Source organism: Chiloscyllium punctatum, chromosome 19 (assembly GCF_047496795.1).
Source record: "Chiloscyllium punctatum isolate Juve2018m chromosome 19, sChiPun1.3, whole genome shotgun sequence".
Lineage (NCBI taxonomy): Eukaryota > Metazoa > Chordata > Chondrichthyes > Orectolobiformes > Hemiscylliidae > Chiloscyllium > Chiloscyllium punctatum.
In genome coordinates this window covers 86029118-86047996 of record NC_092757.1, presented here as the reverse complement: position 1 = coordinate 86047996, position 18879 = coordinate 86029118, and the positions used below count along the sequence as shown (strand labels likewise).

The 18879-nt window shown below is 43.2% G+C and overlaps 1 protein-coding gene across 1 annotated transcript in view; it reads right to left on the bottom strand.

Moving 5' to 3' along the window:
* LOC140491562 (multidrug and toxin extrusion protein 1-like) overlaps nucleotides 1-18879 on the bottom strand; it is a 73903-nt gene that overhangs the window by 25444 nt on the left and 29580 nt on the right. Inside the window, exons 2-7 of the mRNA XM_072589949.1 lie at nucleotides 16857-17014; nucleotides 15892-15997; nucleotides 11984-12048; nucleotides 9182-9330; nucleotides 6141-6187; nucleotides 1843-1883 (exon numbers count right to left, since the gene is read on the bottom strand). Coding sequence (XP_072446050.1) covers nucleotides 1843-1883; nucleotides 6141-6187; nucleotides 9182-9330; nucleotides 11984-12048; nucleotides 15892-15997; nucleotides 16857-17003 — 555 coding nt within the window. The 5' untranslated portion in view covers nucleotides 17004-17014. The remainder of the gene's footprint in view (nucleotides 1-1842; nucleotides 1884-6140; nucleotides 6188-9181; nucleotides 9331-11983; nucleotides 12049-15891; nucleotides 15998-16856; nucleotides 17015-18879) is intronic.

Sequence of the window (18879 nt, the reverse complement as noted above, 5' to 3'; positions counted from 1 at the left end):
ACTGGCTACACTAACTTGCACATAGTGTGCAGGCTGGGTGGATTAGCCATGAGAAATGCAGGGTTGAAGGGATAGAAGGTCTGGGTGGGATGCTCTTCCGAGTGTGGACTCGATGGGCTGAATAGTCTCCTTCCACACTATAGGGAGTCTGTGAAATTGCCCACATTTGCAGTTGAATCACCAAATGTAAGTGCTTCAGGGAGCTACTCTACCTATCATTGTGGTTTCCAGAGTGCAGGAGATTTTAATTCACTGATTTCAGACAATAGGCTGCTATGTCGCTGATATGCAAGACCTTCAACATCCCCCCCATTTCAGACTGTCCAAGTTAGTTTCAACAATAGAACAAACCAACAACAAGGGAATGTCTGAATTCTTCCTTTGAGGGTTTGTACCTTAATGGGTGCATGTGTGCATGCTATTGGCAACTATAAGTCTTAGAGCTCACCACCAATTAACCACACCGGTCATGTCAGCACCATGAAGACAAGGCAAATTGGACAATGGGTCAGCAATTCTCTCAAATCCTCTCCAGAGTCTGAATGTCTTGAATCTAGTGGAATATTGAATAAGTGCTTTATTTGTTTCTCTAGACTCAGCTTCTACCTGCGTTAGCACTGGCAACACGTAAAGGTAGCAGCTGTATATATGCATCTATAGGATCCGTAGCATCTGTAGGATGCATTGCAGATACACATCCAGCTTCTGTTTGATAGAACAGCCATAGCAATGTCTCTGCCATAAAAACAAACACTAGAATAACAACATAATGGGAAGACCATCCTGTGCACCCTTCCTCTCGCCCCACACCATCCTGAAGAGATGGTCCTTCATTGTCCTGGGGGTCAATAGCTTCGAATTTCCGTCCTCAAGGAAGCACAGGCACTACACAGACTGCAAGAAAAGACTTACCGTCATCTCAGTGTGGGCATTGAATGTGTTTTTTTTAAACTATTGCTCATGTCCTGAGAGCAAACTGAAAGAAGGTCAGACGTCAGCCAATGGGAGAATTGAGCATCAAAATGTTAATGCTGAGGGGTTTCTTCCGACAATCAGCTGGAAACTGATAAACTAACTTAAAAAATACAAAGATACACTGTAGTAATTTTACATTCATAGTCTCAGTGACAATCTGTCGAAGCAGAGCAAGACGGAAACCAGCTGATGTTTAACCCTTTATTTCCGTGGAATGAAAATTAAGCAGTTTCGAGATTCACATTCAACTCCACCATGATTACTGTGCTGGCAAAGGAAGCGGTAATATTCCCATTCAATCCCTTTGGGCTGGGAAACCACGGATATTCATTTAGCCACAATTTTGAGGGGATTAGTACTGACACATTTAAGGTAAAAGCAGATAAGCCAATTCAATTGAAAAGCACTGAAGGATACGTTGATCACGTTAAATGAAGCTTCCCATTTGACATAAAGATTACACACTGGCCCAGAAATCTTTTTAGGTTTAGTCACCTTTTATCCAATTTGCTCATGAAATGATTTGAATCAACTGCTGAATTGCAATTGGTCAACAGGAAATCAAAACCAATGGCTCCCTAATGATGTTGTATTGTGATCTATTAGAGAAGTCACCATAGACCTCCTGGACCGTGGGGCTGCTGTCTCATTGGACAGAGGTGTCTGGCGCTGGTTTAACCTAAAGGCCATCACACCTTGGGCGAGGGGAGAGGTTGAGAAGGAGAGTTCTTCATGGTAACCTCGCCAGTGTGAGAATTGAACCCATACAGTTGGTGTCTCTCTGTATTACAAACCAGCCATCCAAGTTAAACAACCCCTTATTTATTAAAGTAATTTCATCCACACTCCCACATTAATTGACTTTACCTGGTTCTGAAGGTATTTGACCTCTAAGGTATAAAGAAACGCTGCCTAAGAAAGAATATTGAAAATAGTTAGGATCGGACAATGTGTCCATCACTGTTGAAATGGTAAAGAAATCTAGACTCATACTCCTTTGAAGTTTTGAACCAGAACTGCTTTGGAAATATGCCCAATGGTCCAAGCTATAGCAGCCTAGAACTTGAAAAGTCCAAATACACATTACTGATTCTGTTCGCCGAGCTGGGAATTTGTGTTGCAGACATTTCGTCCCCTGTCTAGGTGACATCCTCAGTGCTTGGGAGCCTCCTGTGAAGCGCTTCCGGCATTTATAGTGATTTGTATCTGCCGCTTCCGGTTGTCAGTTCCAGCTGTCCGCTGCAGTGGTCGGTATATTGGGTCCAGGTCGATGTGGACACAGAAGCGCTTCACAGGAGGCTCCCAAGCACTGAGGATGTCACCTAGACAGGGGACGAAACGTTTGCAACACAAATTCCCAGCTCGGCGAACAGAACCACAACGAGCACCCGAACTACAAATCTTCTCCCAAACTTTGAACACATTACTGAGCTAGTTAGCACTTTTACTTGTTGGTCAGCAGGTTGTGGCTTCAAGTCCCATTTTAGAAACTCAAATACAAGAATCAAGGCTGACATACTTAGTGCAGCTGAGAGAGTGCTACACTATCTGGCTTTCAGATAAATCAGCAGACCAAGGATAAATTAACAATTCTACTATAATTAGCCTCAGGGAAGAGTGATCATGATTATGATGAAACTTTATGTCAAGTTTGAATGCAATGTTGTGAAACTTGAATTTCAAATGAAGCTTAAACTGAGACAAAGTAAACCATATGAGGTGAACGTTAGCTAAGTTAGATTTAGGAATTAATTTGAAATACCTGATGGTAGGGTCACCAATAACAAGCATTTAAAGAATTAGCTCAGAATGCAGAAAGATCATACTAAAACATGAAACCCTCATAGGCAAAGTGTTGCAAACATAGAAAACAAGTTAAAAGTAGATTTTTTTTTGAAGGAAGAGGCTTCAAGTCAGTGGGAAAAGAAAAATATACACACAGAAAGCAGTGATTAGAGAATTTCAAACTGCAGTGGGACCGCATATGTACTGGGAGTAGTGTAGAGATATTTGTGTAAGTTATCTTCGCTGTATTGACTATTTCAAATGAAATTCATTGTTTTGGCTGCAATATCATTTGCATAATTCATTACTGTTGAGTTGGGATTGGATTGTCATGGCAAAGGTTTCACGTTGTCAGACTATGTCCATCAGGTGGTGACTCATTTCGTTCTGATATTTTCCTAATCAATCTGTTCAGAGATGTTTGGACACACCTTTGGAGCTGTGGGACATGAACCTGGGCCTCCTGGCTGACAGGTAGGGATACTGCCATTGCATGTTGCTGGGAGTATGAGGGATAGAAATGGCAAGATTAGGGTACCATGGATGACAGGTGAAATTGTGAGACTAGATAGGAGGAAAAACAAACCATACATAAGGTCTACGCGACTGAAAACAGATGAAGCTTTGGAAGAATATCGGGAAAATAGGACCAATCTGAAATGAGGAAATAAAAGGGCTAAAAGGGGCCATGAAATATCTTTAGCAAACAGGGTTAAGGAAAATCCCAAAGCCTTTTATTCGTATATGAGGAGTAAAAGGGTAACCAGAGAAAGGGTTGGCCCACTCAAGGACAAAAGAGCAAAGTTATACGTAGAGTCAGAGAAAATAGGTGAGATTCTTAAGGAGTACTTTGCGTTAGTATTCACCGAGGAGAAGACCTGACTGATGTTGAGGTTCGGGGTAGATGTTTAATTACTCTCAGTCAATTTGGCATAAGGAGGGAGGAGTGTTGGATATTCTAAAAGGCATTAAAGTGGACAAGTCCCCAGGTCCGGATGGGATCTATCCCAGATTACTGAGGGAGGCAAGAGAGGAAATAGCTGGCGCCTTAACAGATGTCTTGACAGCATGCTTGAGCATGGGTGAGGTCCAGGAGGACTGGAAATTTGCTAACGTCCCCTTGTTTAAGAAAGATAGCAAGGATAGACTGGTGAGCTTGGCATCAATGGTAGGGAAGCTGCTGAAGAATATATGGAGGGATAGGATCTATTCCCATTTGGGAAAAAAAGGACTCACCAGTGATAGGCAACATGGCTTTGAGCAGGGTAGTTAATGTTTTACCAACTTAATAGAATTCTTTGAGGAAGTGACAAATTGATTGATGAGGGAAGGGCTGTAGATGTCATATACATGGACTTTTGTAAGGCATTTGATAAGATTCCCCATAGTAGGCTGATGGAGAAAGTGAAGTTGCATGGGGTCCAGGGTGTACTAGCTAGAGGGATAGAAAACTGGTTGGGCAACAGGAGACTGAAAGTAGTAGTGGAAGGGAGTTTCTCAAAATGGAGAACTGTGACCAGTGGTGTCCTGCAGGGATCCGTGCTGGAACTACTGTTGTTTGTGGTCTACATAAATAATCTGGAGGAAGGTGTTGGTGGTCTGATTAGCAAGTTTGCAGATGACACTAAGATTGGAGCAACAGATTGTGAAGAGAACTGTCAGAGAATACAGCAGAATATAGATAGATTGGAGAGTTGGGCAGAGAAATGGCAGATGGAGTTCAATCTGGGCAAGTGCAAGGTGATATATTTTGGAAGATCAAATGCTAGACTGCATCATATGGTAAATGGAAATGTCCTGGAGAAAATTGATGTACAGTGAGATCTGAGTGTTCCCTGAAGGTGGCAATGCAGGTCAGTGGAGTGGTCATGAAGGCACAGGGCATTGGATGTGGTATTCAGTACAAGAGTTGGAGGTCATGTTACAGATGTATAAGACTTTGGTTCAGCCACATTTAGAATTCTGTGTATAGCTGTGGTCGCCACGTTACCAAAAGGATGTGGATGCTTTGGAGAGGGTGCAGAAGAGGTTCACCAGGATGTTGCCTGGTATGGAGGATGCTAGCTATGAAGAGAAATTGAGTAGATTAGGATTATTTTCATTAGAAAGAAGGAGTTTGAGGGATGACTTGATTGAGGTTTACAAAAGCATTAGAGATATTGACAAGGTGTATAGCAAGAAGCTTTCTCCCCAGAGTGGGGGACTCAATTACTAGGGATCATGAGTTCAAGGTGAGGGGGGAAAATTTAGGGGAGATATGTGTGGAAAGTTCTTTATGCAGAGGGTGGTGGGTGCCTGGAACGCGTTGCCAGCAGAGGTGGTAGAGGCAGGCATGACATTGTCATTTAAGATGTATCTAGACAGATACATGGATGGGCAGAGAGCAGAGGAATACAGCTCCTTAGAAAATAAGCGACAGGCTTAGATAGAGGATTTGGATTGGTGCAGGCTTGGAGGGCCGAAGGACCTGTCCCTGTGTTGTAATTTTCTTTGTTCTTTATTCTGCACCTCAAGAGCTCTCCCTACAGGGGGTGTAGCAGTTCGTGTTGGAGAAGGCAGTGGTGGAATGGGATTTATGCAAATCGCAATGATGCAATAAGTAAGAGAGAAGTTACCAGCTGAGGATGAGAATGTGAAGCAAGAGGGGTTAGGCCCGACATTAGTGAGCTGTATTCGAGAACCTTCTATACAAAGGAGTGTTATGGTATCTAAGAAATCAAACAGCCTTACTTAGAGTTATAAGCAAGCAGCCTCAGCATATGTACAAACTCATACCACCTTGAGATACTCCAGATCACTCTCTCAATGTGAATGTAACAGCATTGGTTTCAGGCACTGGATAAAACGTACAGCATCTCAGTGAAGTGCTGGAGCTCTATAGCAAGTCTTTGGTTGGCTTAAGACGTCTTCCAGCACCAAGCCATGGGTTATCAGTCAAAGATAGTTTAATCAATATTACAACACATGTGGAGCAGATGAGACATGAACCTAGGCCTCCTATTCCAGAGATAGGGGTACTACCACTGTGCCACAAGAGATCTTATGGATCCAGCAGTTTTCTTTTACTGAACTCCAATTTCACCACCTGCCCTGGTGGATTTGGAATACAGATCTTTGGAATGTTACCTGACTCTGTAGATGACTAATCCAGTCACAATACCACACAGCCATCATCTCCCAAATAGGGCCAGCGGTCATTATGCCTCCCATTTGTGGCCTCCCCTAGTTGGTCAAACTGACCTGACCAGATTGGTTTAATGGATCTATCCAGTTAGTCACAGGTGGACCCACTTTGCAGACTGTCTACATTTTGGGTAATGAATAACTTTTGCTGTCTATTGATCTGTCTGCTTGCGTGTTCGCTATCGATAACAATTTACTTACAGGAAGACCAGGGATGAATATCGTCACATAGCTTTGTGTTAACCTGCAAGAAAAATAAGTGATACTGTTCACCATAATCAAAACATAGAGCTTCACCACCTCTCACCAATGGTAAATTCAAACTCTGTCATGAAGCACATATGAGTCAATGAGGCTGTAGGTAAGATCTACTACATTGTCGAGTCACAGTCAGACTGCTAGGCAAAACACAAAATGTTGCTTTGGAGATTGACCTGAGGCAACACTGATGTTTCTGCTGTTATTTGGTCTGGCACAACATTGGTCCAGGCAAGCAATTAACATTTGTTTTGTCGTCTAATGGGAACATACAAAATAGGAGCAGCAGACCTTTAAGCCCCTAGAGCCTGCTCTGCCATTCATTAAGATCATGGCTGATCTCTCTGCGTTTTGAATGCCACATTCCCATCTACTTCCATTGACTCCCTACTTAACAAAAATCTTTCAACTTTTATCTCAAACATATTCAATGGCCCAGCCTCAGAGGCTGAGGTCCAAAGGTACACAATGCTTTGGGAGAAGCAAATTCTCCTCATCTCTGTTCTGGCAGAGTGTTCCAAATTTTAAATCAGAGCCCTCTAGTTCTGGACTTACCCCACAAGAGGCAACATATGTTCCATAGTCCCTTTCTCAAGTTCTTTCAGGGTCGTATGCGTTTCCATCAAGTAACCCCTCACTCTTCTGAACTCTAGTGGGAATAATCCCTATCCATCCAACATTTCCTCATAAGACAAACCAATTTCCAAGTAACAATTTAATAAACCTCCTCTGAACCACCTCCAATACATTTGCATCCCTCCTTAAAACATACATAGTGCACGAGATGTGATCTCACCAATGCCAAGTATAACTGAAACATAACAACGGTACTTTTAGGTTCAATTCCTCTTGTCGTGCAGGAAAGCATTCTCTTAAGACTTCCTGATTATGTGCTGTATCGGCATACTAACTTTTTCTGTTTCATGTATCAGGACATCTTAATCCCTCTACAACTCGGAATTCTGCAGTAATTCTCCCTTTAAATGATACACTTTATTTTAATTCTTCCTGCCAAAGTGTACAGCTAAGGTAAAAACAATGACTGCAGATGCTGAAAATCAAATACTGGATTAGTGGTGCTGGAAGAGCACAGCAGTTCAGGCAGCATCCAACGAGCAGCGAAATCAACGTTTCGGGCAAAAGCCCTTCATCAGGAATAAAGGCAGTGAGCCTGAAGCATGGAAAGATAAGCTAGAGGAGGGTGGGGGTGGGGAGAGAGTAGCACAGAGTACAATGGGTGAGTGGGGGAGGAGATGAAGGTGATAGGTCAAGGAGGAGAGGGTGGAGTGAATAGGTGGAAAAGAAGATAGGCAGGTCGGACAAGTCAAGGAGTTAGTAACTGAGCTGCAAGTTTGAAACTAGGATGAGGTGGGGGAAGGGGAAATGAGGAAGCTGTTGAAGTCCACATTGATGCCCTGGGGTTGAAGTGTTCCGAGGCGGAAGATGAGGCGTTCTTCCTCCAGTCATCTGGTGGTGAGGGAGCGGCGGTGAAGGAGGCCCAGGACCTCCATGTCCTCGGCAGAGTGGGAGGGGGAGTTGAAATGTTGGGCCACGGGGCGGTTTGGTTGATTGGTGCGGGTGTCTCGGAGATGTTCCCTAAAGCGCTCTGCTAGGAGGCGCCCAGTCTCCCCAATGTAGAGGAGACCACATCGGGAGCAACGGATACAATAAATGATATTGGTGGATGTGCAGGTGAAACTTTGATGGATGTGGAAGGCTCCTTTAGGGCCTTGGATAGAGGTGAGGGAGGAGGTGTGGGCACAGGTTTTACAGTTCCTGCGGTGGCAGGGGAAAGTGCCAGAATGGGAGGGTGGGTCGTAGGGGGGTGCCACATCCATCAAAGTTTCACCTGCACATCCACCAATATCATTTATTGTATCCGTTGCTCCCGATGTGGTCTCCTCTACATTGGGGAGACTGGGCGCCTCCTAGCAGAGCGCTTTAGGGAACATCTCCGAGACACCCGCACCAATCAACCAAACCGCCCCGTGGCCCAACATTTCAACTCCCCCTCCCACTCTGCCGAGGACATGGAGGTCCTGGGCCTCCTTCACCGCCGCTCCCTCACCACCAGACGACTGGAGGAAGAACGCCTCATCTTCCGCCTCGGAACACTTCAACCCCAGGGCATCAATGTGGACTTCAACAGCTTCCTCATTTCCCCTTCCCCCACCTCATCCTAGTTTCAAACTTGCAGCTCAGTTACTAACTCCTTGACTTGTCCGACCTGCCTATCTTCTTTTCCACCTATTCACTCCACCCTCTCCTCCTTGACCTATCACCTTCATCTCCTCCCCCACTCACCCATTGTACTCTGTGCTACTCTCTCCCCACCCCCACCCTCCTCTAGCTTATCTCTCCATGCTTCAGGCTCACTGCCTTTATTCCTGATGAAGGGCTTTTGCCCGAAACGTTGATTTCGCTGCTCGTTGGATGCTGCCTGAACTGCTGTGCTCTTCCAGCACCACTAATCCAGTAAAGTGTACAGCTTCCCATTTTATCACAATCTGCCAGATGTTTGCCCCCTTGCTCAGCCTATCCATATCCAGGCACAATCTCCTCATGTCTTCTTCACCACGCACTTTCTTATCTAGCTTGGTGTTGTCTGCTAATTTAGTTACCATGGCTTCACTCTCCTGATTGAAGCTATTAGTGTAAACTGTAAATGATATACAACATCCCATTAATATAGTCCAACAGGTTTATTTGAAATCACAAGCTTTCTGAGCGCTGCTCTTTCATCAGGTGAAGTGTCCCTTTATCTGACAAAGGACAGCACTCCGAAAGCTTTTGATTTAAAATAAATCCGTTGGACTATAACCTGGTGTCATGTGACTTCTGACTTTGTCCACCCCAGTCCTACACCAGCACCACCACATCGTTGATATATGTAGGGGAGCAAGTTCCTTCATTATGTGGCTGGTCAGGGTACCTGCAAGATGGAATAAAATTGCAAATGAGAAATGGACAAGGTTCTCACTTGGCTACTGCAGGAGACTGTTTGAAAGCCAATAAAATGTGCTCGATGTTGATGAAGAGAGCCCAGCAGGGGAAGCAGACGATCAGGAGAATGAGAATCCCTCTTTGGAGAATCACTCCAATTCGCTTCAGGTTCTTACTGCCATAGGTCTGAAAGTAAACATAAAGGATTTGTAAAAGTAAATTGGATCAATATTAACTGTTACATCACTATCAAATAGACAGTACTTTTCGATAATAACTGCAGCAACATTGCAAATCAAAAGATAATTAAAATACTTCTATCCCTTAACCAAAGCCGGATTAGAACGAATGTAAACCATTCCTGTTCATCACTTAACATGCGCTCAGAGTCAGAAAGTGTGGTGCTAGAAAAGCACAGCCAGTCAGGTAGCATCCGAGGAGCAGGAGAATCGCCGTTTTGAGCTCTTCATCAGGAATGTTGTTTATTGAAACCACAATGAATCTAAAACATATTATGTACACTTCAAGCAACTGCTTCTTTGTCGATACATTTCAAATACCTCTATTTAGACTTCAGCGTATAACCATCAGTCTAAACAGCTATCAGATTCTTTCTTAACTGCTAATCAACAAAACATTAACAGCTGAGGTGAGACCAGTCCAAATAGTCTCTCTTGGTTGGGGATAAGTGTTTGAAAGCCAAGTCCACATCATTTTAACTTGTCATTTCAGCATCTCTTAATTCTGTGTCCAAAGCCAGTTAGATTGTGTGCTAGCCATATCTATTCCTTTCGGTTTTTCAGAACACTGGTTATTATGTTCTCTTAAATTTCTTCCAAAGAATTTACTACAGGTGTTCCTGATTTGCAAATATCCGATTTATCAGCGCTCATATTTTTTTCTCACTTGCACAAGCATCCACTCCCTCCACCACTGACGCTCAGTCATGTGTATTATCTACAGGATGCACTGTACAAATTCATGAAAGATCCTCAGACACCACCTTCCAAATTGATGACCACTAGAAGGACAAGGACAGCAGATACATGGGAACATCACTACCTGCAAGTTCTCCTCAAAGCCACTCATTGGTGTGGGTCTGGAGTCACATGTAGGCCAAGCTGGGTGAGGATGAACATTCCTGATGAAGCGCTTAAACTTGAAACATCGACTCTCCTGCTCCTCGGATGCTGCCTGACCAGCACCCCACTTTTTGACTCTGATCTCCATCATCTGCAGTCCTCACTTTCTCCTAGGTGAGGATGGTAGACCACCTTTCCTAAAGGACATTAGTGAGCCAAATAGGTTTTCCTGATAATCAGTAATAGCTCCATGGTCATCAGTAGATTCTTAATTCCAGACTTTTTTTATTCAATTCAAATTACACTATCAGCCGTGACAGTCCTCAGAACTTTAGCGGATTTTCTGGATTAATAGTCTACTGATTAAACCACCAGGCCATTGGCTCCCGAACTTATAAATGTGATCCCATACACATAATTTTAAAGACTAGATGTATGAACATTTCTATACTTACAAACTTTGGCTTTATATTGCTCTGTATTGTGTTCCAATTTGCATATAAATCAACTCAAAGATGGACTCCAGAGTGGAACCCTTTCACAACCCAGAAACTAACTGTATCGGCTTTTTTGTCTGGTCCTTGTGTGTAGTTTTGGCCTCTTTATCTGAGGAAGAATGTTCTGGCTACAGAGGAATGCAGTAAAGCTTTCCCAGACTGATTCCCAGGTTGGCAGGACTGTTGTATGAGGAAATACTGGAGCGGCTAGGTATGTATTCACTGGAGTTTAGAAGAATGAAGGTGAATCTCATGGAATCCTATAAAATTCTAACAGGACTAGACAGGATAAACACAGGAAGGGCTTTCCCAATGACCAGGGAGTCCAGAACAAGGGGTCGCAGTCTAAGGATATGGGGTGGGCCATTTAGGATTGAGATGGAGAGGGTAGTGAGCCTGTGGAATTCACTGCCTAAGGAAACAGTTGAGAACAAAACATTGAATATTTTCAAGGAATTAGATATAAATCTTATGGCTAAAAGGATCAAAGGGTATGGGGAGAAAGCAAGAACGGGGGACTGAGTTAGACTATCAGTTGGAATCATATTGTATGATGGAGTGATGGGCTGACTGGTCAACTTCTGCTCCTGTTTTGGATGTTTCTGTTTTACATCAACTCCAAAGCTGCAATTTATACTTATCATCCTGGCCTGTTAGTTCAGGACTCCTGGATTAATTTGACAAACATATGAATACACAGGGTATAGACAGACAAAGGCAGTGTAGAGCCAAACGGTCGTAGTTTCAAAAGGCATTGTGTGTTGGCACAGTTTTGATGGGCTGAAGGGCCTGTTCCTATGCTGTATTGTTCTTTGTTCTTTACTATCTATAACTCAGTATTGTTGAAGCCAGTTGGGACAGACTTGAAATGACTAAGGTCAACACACTCAGGGCAGACCAGGGATTGTCTCAGCAGGTCTGGCAGCATCTGTAAGGAGAGAAAAGAGCTGACATTTCGAGTCTAACTTTGACAAAGGGTCAGTTTGACTCGAAATGTCAGCTCTTTTCTCTCCTTACAGATGCTGCCAGACCTGCTGAGATTTTCCAGCATTTTCTCTTTTGGTTCCAGATTCCGGCATCTGCAGTAATTTGCTTTTTTTTTAGACCAGGAATTGTATCTGATACTTCCTTGGAGCAAGCAGCTCACATTTGCACGGGTGTGGATTTTCCTAAAGCACAGAATTTAAAGCTTATTCTTCGATGATAACTGTTGAGAGGGCATCACTTTCCCTTGTACAATGTGCAGTTAGCTGCACCTACCTGAGATATGAACGTATCACACGCTGTAGACAATCCAACACCTATGGAGATACCTAATACAGCTACTGACTGTTCAAAAACAAAAATAGAAAGAAAGCATTTAGGAGGATCACCCTGGAGGAAACCAACATGTTTGCGATTTTTGAGAAGATATGTTTCTCAGGTTGAGGTTCAAGTTGTAAGTTTGCTCGCTGAGCTAGAAGGTTTCGTCACCATACTGGATAACATCATCAGTGAGCCTCCACTGAAGCACCGGTGTTAGTGACCCACTTTCTATTTGTGTATCTTGGTCTGTTGTCGTGGGTGATATCATTTCTGGGTCTTTTTCTCAGCGGTTGGTAAACGGGGTCCAAATCAATGTGTTTATTGATGGAGTTCTGGTTTGAATGCTCCTCTAGGAATTCCTGTGTGTGTCTCTGTTTAGCCTGTCCTAGGATGGATGTGTCATCCCAGTCAAATTAGTGTCCTTCTTTGTCTGTGTATAAGGATATTAGTGAGAGTTGGTCATGTCTTTTGGTGGCTAATTGGTATTCGTGTATCCTGGTGGCTAGTTTCCTACTCATCTGTCCGATGTAGTGTTTGTTATAGTCCTTGCAGGGTATTTTGTAAATGACATTTGTTTTGCTGGTTGTTAGTATAGGGTCCCTTAGGTTCATCAGTAGCTAGGTAAAAACAATGACTGCTGATGCTATGAACCAGAGTCTAGATTAGAGTGGTGCTGGAAAAGCACAGCAGTTCAGGCAGCATCCGAGGAGCAGTAAAATCGACGTTTCGGGCAAAAGCCCTTCATCAGGAATACAGCTGTACTCCTGATGAAGGGCTTTTGCCCGAAATGTCGATTTTACTGCTCCTCGGATGCTGCCTGAACTGCTGTGCTTTTCCAGCACCACTCTAATCTAGACTTCATCAGTAGCTGCCTGTTGGTAGGTTTGAGGGCTACCATGATGCCAAGGGGTTGGAGTAGTCTGGTAGTCATCTCGGAGATATCTTTGATGTACGTTAGTGTGGCTAGAGCTTCTGGGTGTGTTGAGTCTGCTTGTTTGGGTTTGTTGTTTAAGAATCAGCAGACAGACTAAGAAAAGCACCACTTTGACTGGGACGACACATCCATCCTGAGACAGGCTAAACAGAGACACACACGGCAATTCCGGGAGGCCTGGCATTCAAACCAGAATTCCATCCATAAACACATTGATTTGGACTCCATTTACCAACCTCTGAGAAAGCGAACTGGAAATGAGACCACCCACTTTAAGAGACCAAGAGACACAAATAGAAAGTGGGACATAACACCAGTGCTTCACCAGAGGCTCACTGATGATGGTACCTGGTACGGTGACGAAATGTCTGAAAACAAACCTTCCAGCTCAGCGAGCAAACTTACAACCGGAAGCTGATATGCTACAGCATAAAACAGAGTTTATATCCAAATATTTATATAGAGTCATAGAGATGTACAGCACGGAAACAGACCCTTCGGTCCAAACTGTCTATGCCGACCAGATATCCCAACCCAATCTAGTCCCACCTGCCAGCACCCGGCCCATATCCCTCCAAACCCTTCCTATTCATCCAGATGCCTTCTAAAAGTTGCAATCATACCATATAAATGAATAGATGACCATGGTGATTTAGTTTTTGTTCTTTATTCTTTCTCTGCAAACAAATTGAAGGCGAGTGGGAGTAAAGCTTTTTCACACACTGAGTAGTTAGGGAACGGAATGCACTGCCAGGAAACGTGGTGGAGGCAGGTTCAACTCAGGCATGTAAGAAGATAATTATGTGGATTGTAATGGCACGCAGGGAAAAGAGGGAATGACAGGAAATTGGCACTAGGTATGAGAACCAACACAGATACGATGGACCAAATGGTCTCCTTCTATGCCATAACATTCTGTGATTCTGTGGAATACAAATCCTCGATAATCTTCTGTTTGCTTCAGACTGAACTGCTCAAATGTTTTTTTTTCTGAGGGATGAGGAGAAATTTCTTCAGCCAGAGGACGACGAATGTGTGGAACGCATTGTCACAGAGGGCTGTGGAGTGTATTTAAGACAAAGAAAGAAAGGTTTGTGATTGGTAAAGGGATCTAGGGTTACGAAGAGAAGGCAGGAGAAAGAGGTTGAGAAACATATCAGCCCGTGATTAAATGATGGAGCAGACTCAATGGGCTGAATGGCCCAATATGTTATAGTCTTATGGCCAATTCCAATTTCCCACCCTCCCTGATCTGAACTGATCCAAACTCTGACGTTGCTGACCTAATTCACACCAAGCCTCCCTCACTCATAGACAAAGACCCCAATGAGCACCTTAGGTACACAGTAACCCAGACGTTCTCATGTTGGATGAGCACCAGACTGTCCCTGTATGTTACACTATGTATGAGGCTACGTAAAAGCGAAGATTATGTTGTCCTTTGAAATGAATGGGCTGCTGCTTAATAAAAACATTAGTGAAGACACTGTCAATGTTTTATTAAAATACATTGGCTACTAATTATTGGCAATGCCTCATAGTTAGAATTTTTACTGTAGTGTATAATGGTTTTTTAATCTCACTTTTACCTATTTTTGTCACCTGTTTGATCCCCACAGCTCTCCAGGTGCCCTGCTTTTCTCCTATTCTGATCTTTAATGAATCACCCACTTCCTTCCCTTGGTGCTTGTCTTTTTAGCTGACAGGACACAGGTTGTGAAATTTCCATCTTAAAACGCCCTGCCTTTGTGATTGTCCTCTCTGCCCACGCCCCCCTCCTTTACAGACACAAGGTAAAGCTCATCTTTTTGATATGAATTTCAGTCCTCTATCCTCGTGTCACTTTGTCTCAGTGTCAATTTTTTCTTTGTCTGATTGAGTGACATGCCTTGGGATTGTTTCTATCTAAGAGGTGCTACATCAATGTAGGCGGTTGTTGATTTTATTACAGCTCCATGTGATGCTTCCATCAACAGCCTGTGGATGCCTTCAAAAATGACCAGTCCTCACATGTCAGACAGGGGATGATGGAGTCCCTACATTGCAGACAGAGGCTATTCGGCCCATCATATTGTGCACCAACCCTCCTCAGAACATCCCACCCATAACTTGGTGTCATCTTGTTTGTGTCTGTTAATGACCCGGTAAGGTTCCTTGGGATGTGTCAGTGTGTTAAAGCTGCTCTATAATGAAAGCTGGTGTTATTGTTGGTAACATTCCCAAGAGCCTCCCCAGCCGCTGAGTGCCTGACACAAGTGACCAGTCCTCTCGTGTTAGCCAAGTGACTGCCAGAAGATGAACTCCCCATGGAGGGCATTAAGACGGAGCCCAATCTCACCCTCACCCAATGTCATGCGACTTCCAGGATGGCTCATGGAGAACAGTGATGAGCTGGAATGTCGAGCTGATGTTCCTGGTCTTTAGCCTGGGGGGGGGGGGCCACTGAAGCAGCTGCTGGGCTCCGGTTGCCCTTCCATTGAGAGCAGCAGGTAGAGACCAGGCTTTTTCACAAGGAGCAGCTCATCAGCTGGTAATGGCACTGAGCTTGACACTGATAGGAAGCAATGCAACTTCATCACTGTTTTATACAGGAGACATACAGGAGGGGGTGGTATGGTGGGTCAGTGGTTAGCACTGCAGCCTCATAGTGCCAGGGACATGAGTTCGATTCCTGCCTTGGGTGACTATGTGGAGTTTGAACATTCTCCCCGTGTCTGCGTGGGTTTCCTCCTACAGTCCAAAGATGTGCAGGCCAGGTGGATTGGCCATGCTAAATCACCCATAAGTGTGAGATACATTCGTCAGAGGGAAATGGGCTACTCTTTGGAGGGTCGGTGTGTCCATATTGGACTGAACGGCCTGTTTCCACACTGTAGGGAATCTAATCTAAACATTTGGATCAATAAATGAGCACATTTTTAACATAAACTCACCGCTGTAGCAAGACTGACTGCGTCCAATTCAATTTTTCCTAAATGCCCACAGAACGCAGAGCTGACAATACTTATTAGGAGTGTCATTAGCTCTGTCAGACACTGTCAAAGAAAAATAAATTATAAATAGCATATACTGGCCATTCACTTTGAACAATTTATTTCATACTTTTGCTATAATTAAACTGAATTTGAAACAATTGTCCTTTCCTCTTCAAAGAGCTGATAGGATTTAAATTGATATCAGTGAGGTCTTCAAGGTCATGAAGGGAAATGGAAAAGTCAACTCAAGCAAATCATTCAGTGATGACAGGTTTCAACATCAGGATACCCAAATAATAAATAATAGTCTTTGAATCAAGGTGACGTTTTTTGCCTGTAAGGTAGGGGCTTGTGGAGCAACCATGGATATTGCTGTGGATTTTATTTAAAAAATGATTCTGTAGAAATGAAATCAGTGACAGAAACTTTATAATTAGTGAGGGTGATTGAATCAGAGTTAATGGAAACAGCATATACATGTGGGTGCAGAGATTTGAGCTGTATTCATCAATTCATTGAAGGAGGTGATAAAAATTAGATTTATCTACAAATCAATACATTTCAGCTAAAAGCAGTCTATGAACAATGTCAAACTGGGGTCTTGTAATACAATAATTGTGTCCATAACTCTGGTCCAGGAGGCCTGGGTTCAGGGCCCACCTGTCCCAGAGGCATGGGACAGCAATCTTGAACAAATTGATTAGAAAAGAAATTGGTTTTATTCACCATTTGAAATATTTCAGGAGAGACCAGAGTATGAATAATATGAAATGGGGTCTTCTAGCACAGTGTTAGTGTCCCTACCTCTAAGCCAGAAGGTCTGAGTTCAAGTCCCAGAGGGGTGCTATAACCTGCCCGAGTGGGTTCATTGAAAATAATGATGAATGATATAATAGAATGTTATTGGGTATAAACTCACCACTGGCCCAGCCAGTCTTGATAGAGATTTCACTTCTTGCCAGAAGTTGATGGGTATCAATCCCCTTATTTTCCTCAGGAATGTATCACCATTTCTCTCACTTGACTGAGCAACATTTCCAGAGCTTATTTGCATTGAGAGCTCCATTTGTTCCAATCCTCCATTAAAAAAGGGAAAAAAAACAGCTGTTTTATTTCTCTTGTCTATATTGTTCTGTCTCCATGCTCCGACCCCATTAACATCCATTGGGTACCACACAGACCCATTCCCATTCCCCTCATCATCCATCTCTACCTCCCCTTCTGATGTAGAATATGGTCATTACTTTGAAGCTATTTTTCAACTAAATCTTCTGATCAAGATTAATTTTTAACTATCGCTTTTTTCAGAGCTGTAAGAGTTGGATCATCCATAGTTAGGATTGAAAGCTTTGGCAAGATTTCTGCATATAAATCATCAGCAGTTAATTATTTTGTTTCTCAGAGCTTCTACCAAAGCTTTTTGAATGAGTGACTCTTTAATATTGCTGCTGACTGGTGTTCACTTACACTGGACACTGGGTGAAGGATGGACTCAGTGCCCTCTGTAACAAGTGACCTACTGGGCACTTGCACTCCCATAATGCAGTGGTTTGAGGTTCAGTCATCATTTTCTTTGTAAATCTTGGCACAGCCAATTCTGTGGGAAAATTGCTGACTCATCAGTCCTGATATTCAAGGTAGAGAAACCCAAAGGTTGGGAGTTTGGTGCGAATGACTTGGAGGTTCAGGAGCTACTATCCGATCAAGTGGATCGATTGGAGAGACAGTTAGAGGCAATGAGGAATTTATAAGAACAAGGGGATGTGATGGATTGTAGTTATAGAAAGGGAGAAAAGTTGGAGCTAGTGAGGAAAGAGATCAGTCTGAGACTGGTACAGTCAAAAACAGAAGCGAGTCAAACTGTCAAGGCACGCAGGGACAATGCAGGACTAATAAATTAAACTGCATTTATTCTACTGCAAGAGCCTAACAGGGAAGGCAGATGAACTCACGGTTAGGAACGTGGGACTGGGATAACATAGCAATTATAGAAACATTACTCAGGGATGGGCAGGACTGGCAGCTTAATGTTCCAGGATACAAATGCTACAGGAAGGATAGAGAGGGAGGTTTGGTGGTGGGGAGGGTGTTTTTGATAAGGGATAGCAATCATAGCTGTACTGAGGGAGAATATTCCTGGAAATATATTCAGGGAAGTTATTTAAGTGGAACTCACAAATAAGAAAGGGATGTTCACCTTATTGCGTTGGATTATACACCCACTAATAGTCAGAGGAAAATTGAAAAACAAATTTGTAAGGAGATTTCAGTTATCTGTTATCTGTAAGAATAATAAGGTGGTTGTGGTAGGTGATTTTAACTTTCCAAACATATACTGGGACTGCCATAGTGTTAAGGGTTTAGATGGAGAGGAATTTAAGTGGGTACAAGACAATTTTCTGATCCAGTATGTGGATGTACCTACTAGAAAAGGTGAAAAACTTTACCTACTCTTGGGAAATAAGGTGACTGAGGTGTCAGTGGGGGAGCACTTTGGGGCCAGCGACCATAATTCGATTAGATTTAAAATAGTGCTGGAAAAGGATAGACCAGATCTTAAAGTTAAAGTTCTAAATTGGAGAAAAGCCAATTTTGACGGTATTAGGCAAGAACATTTGAAAGCTGATTGGGGGCAGATATTTGCAGATAAAGGTACGGCTGGAAAATGGGAAGCCTTCAGAAATGATATAACGAGAATCCAGAGAAAGTATATTCCTGTCAGGATGAAAGGGAAGGCTGGTAGGTATAGGGAATGCTGGATGACTAAAGAAATTGAGGGTTTGGTTAAGAAAAAGAAGGAAGCATATACAGGGGAATCTCGATTATCCGAACATGATGGGTGGGTCCTATTTCGTTTGGATAATCAATTATTCGGTTAATCGATTAAATGCCTTTCCGCTGAGGCTCTGAGTTTTGAAAGTCTGCTCCCCGTTCAGGAGACA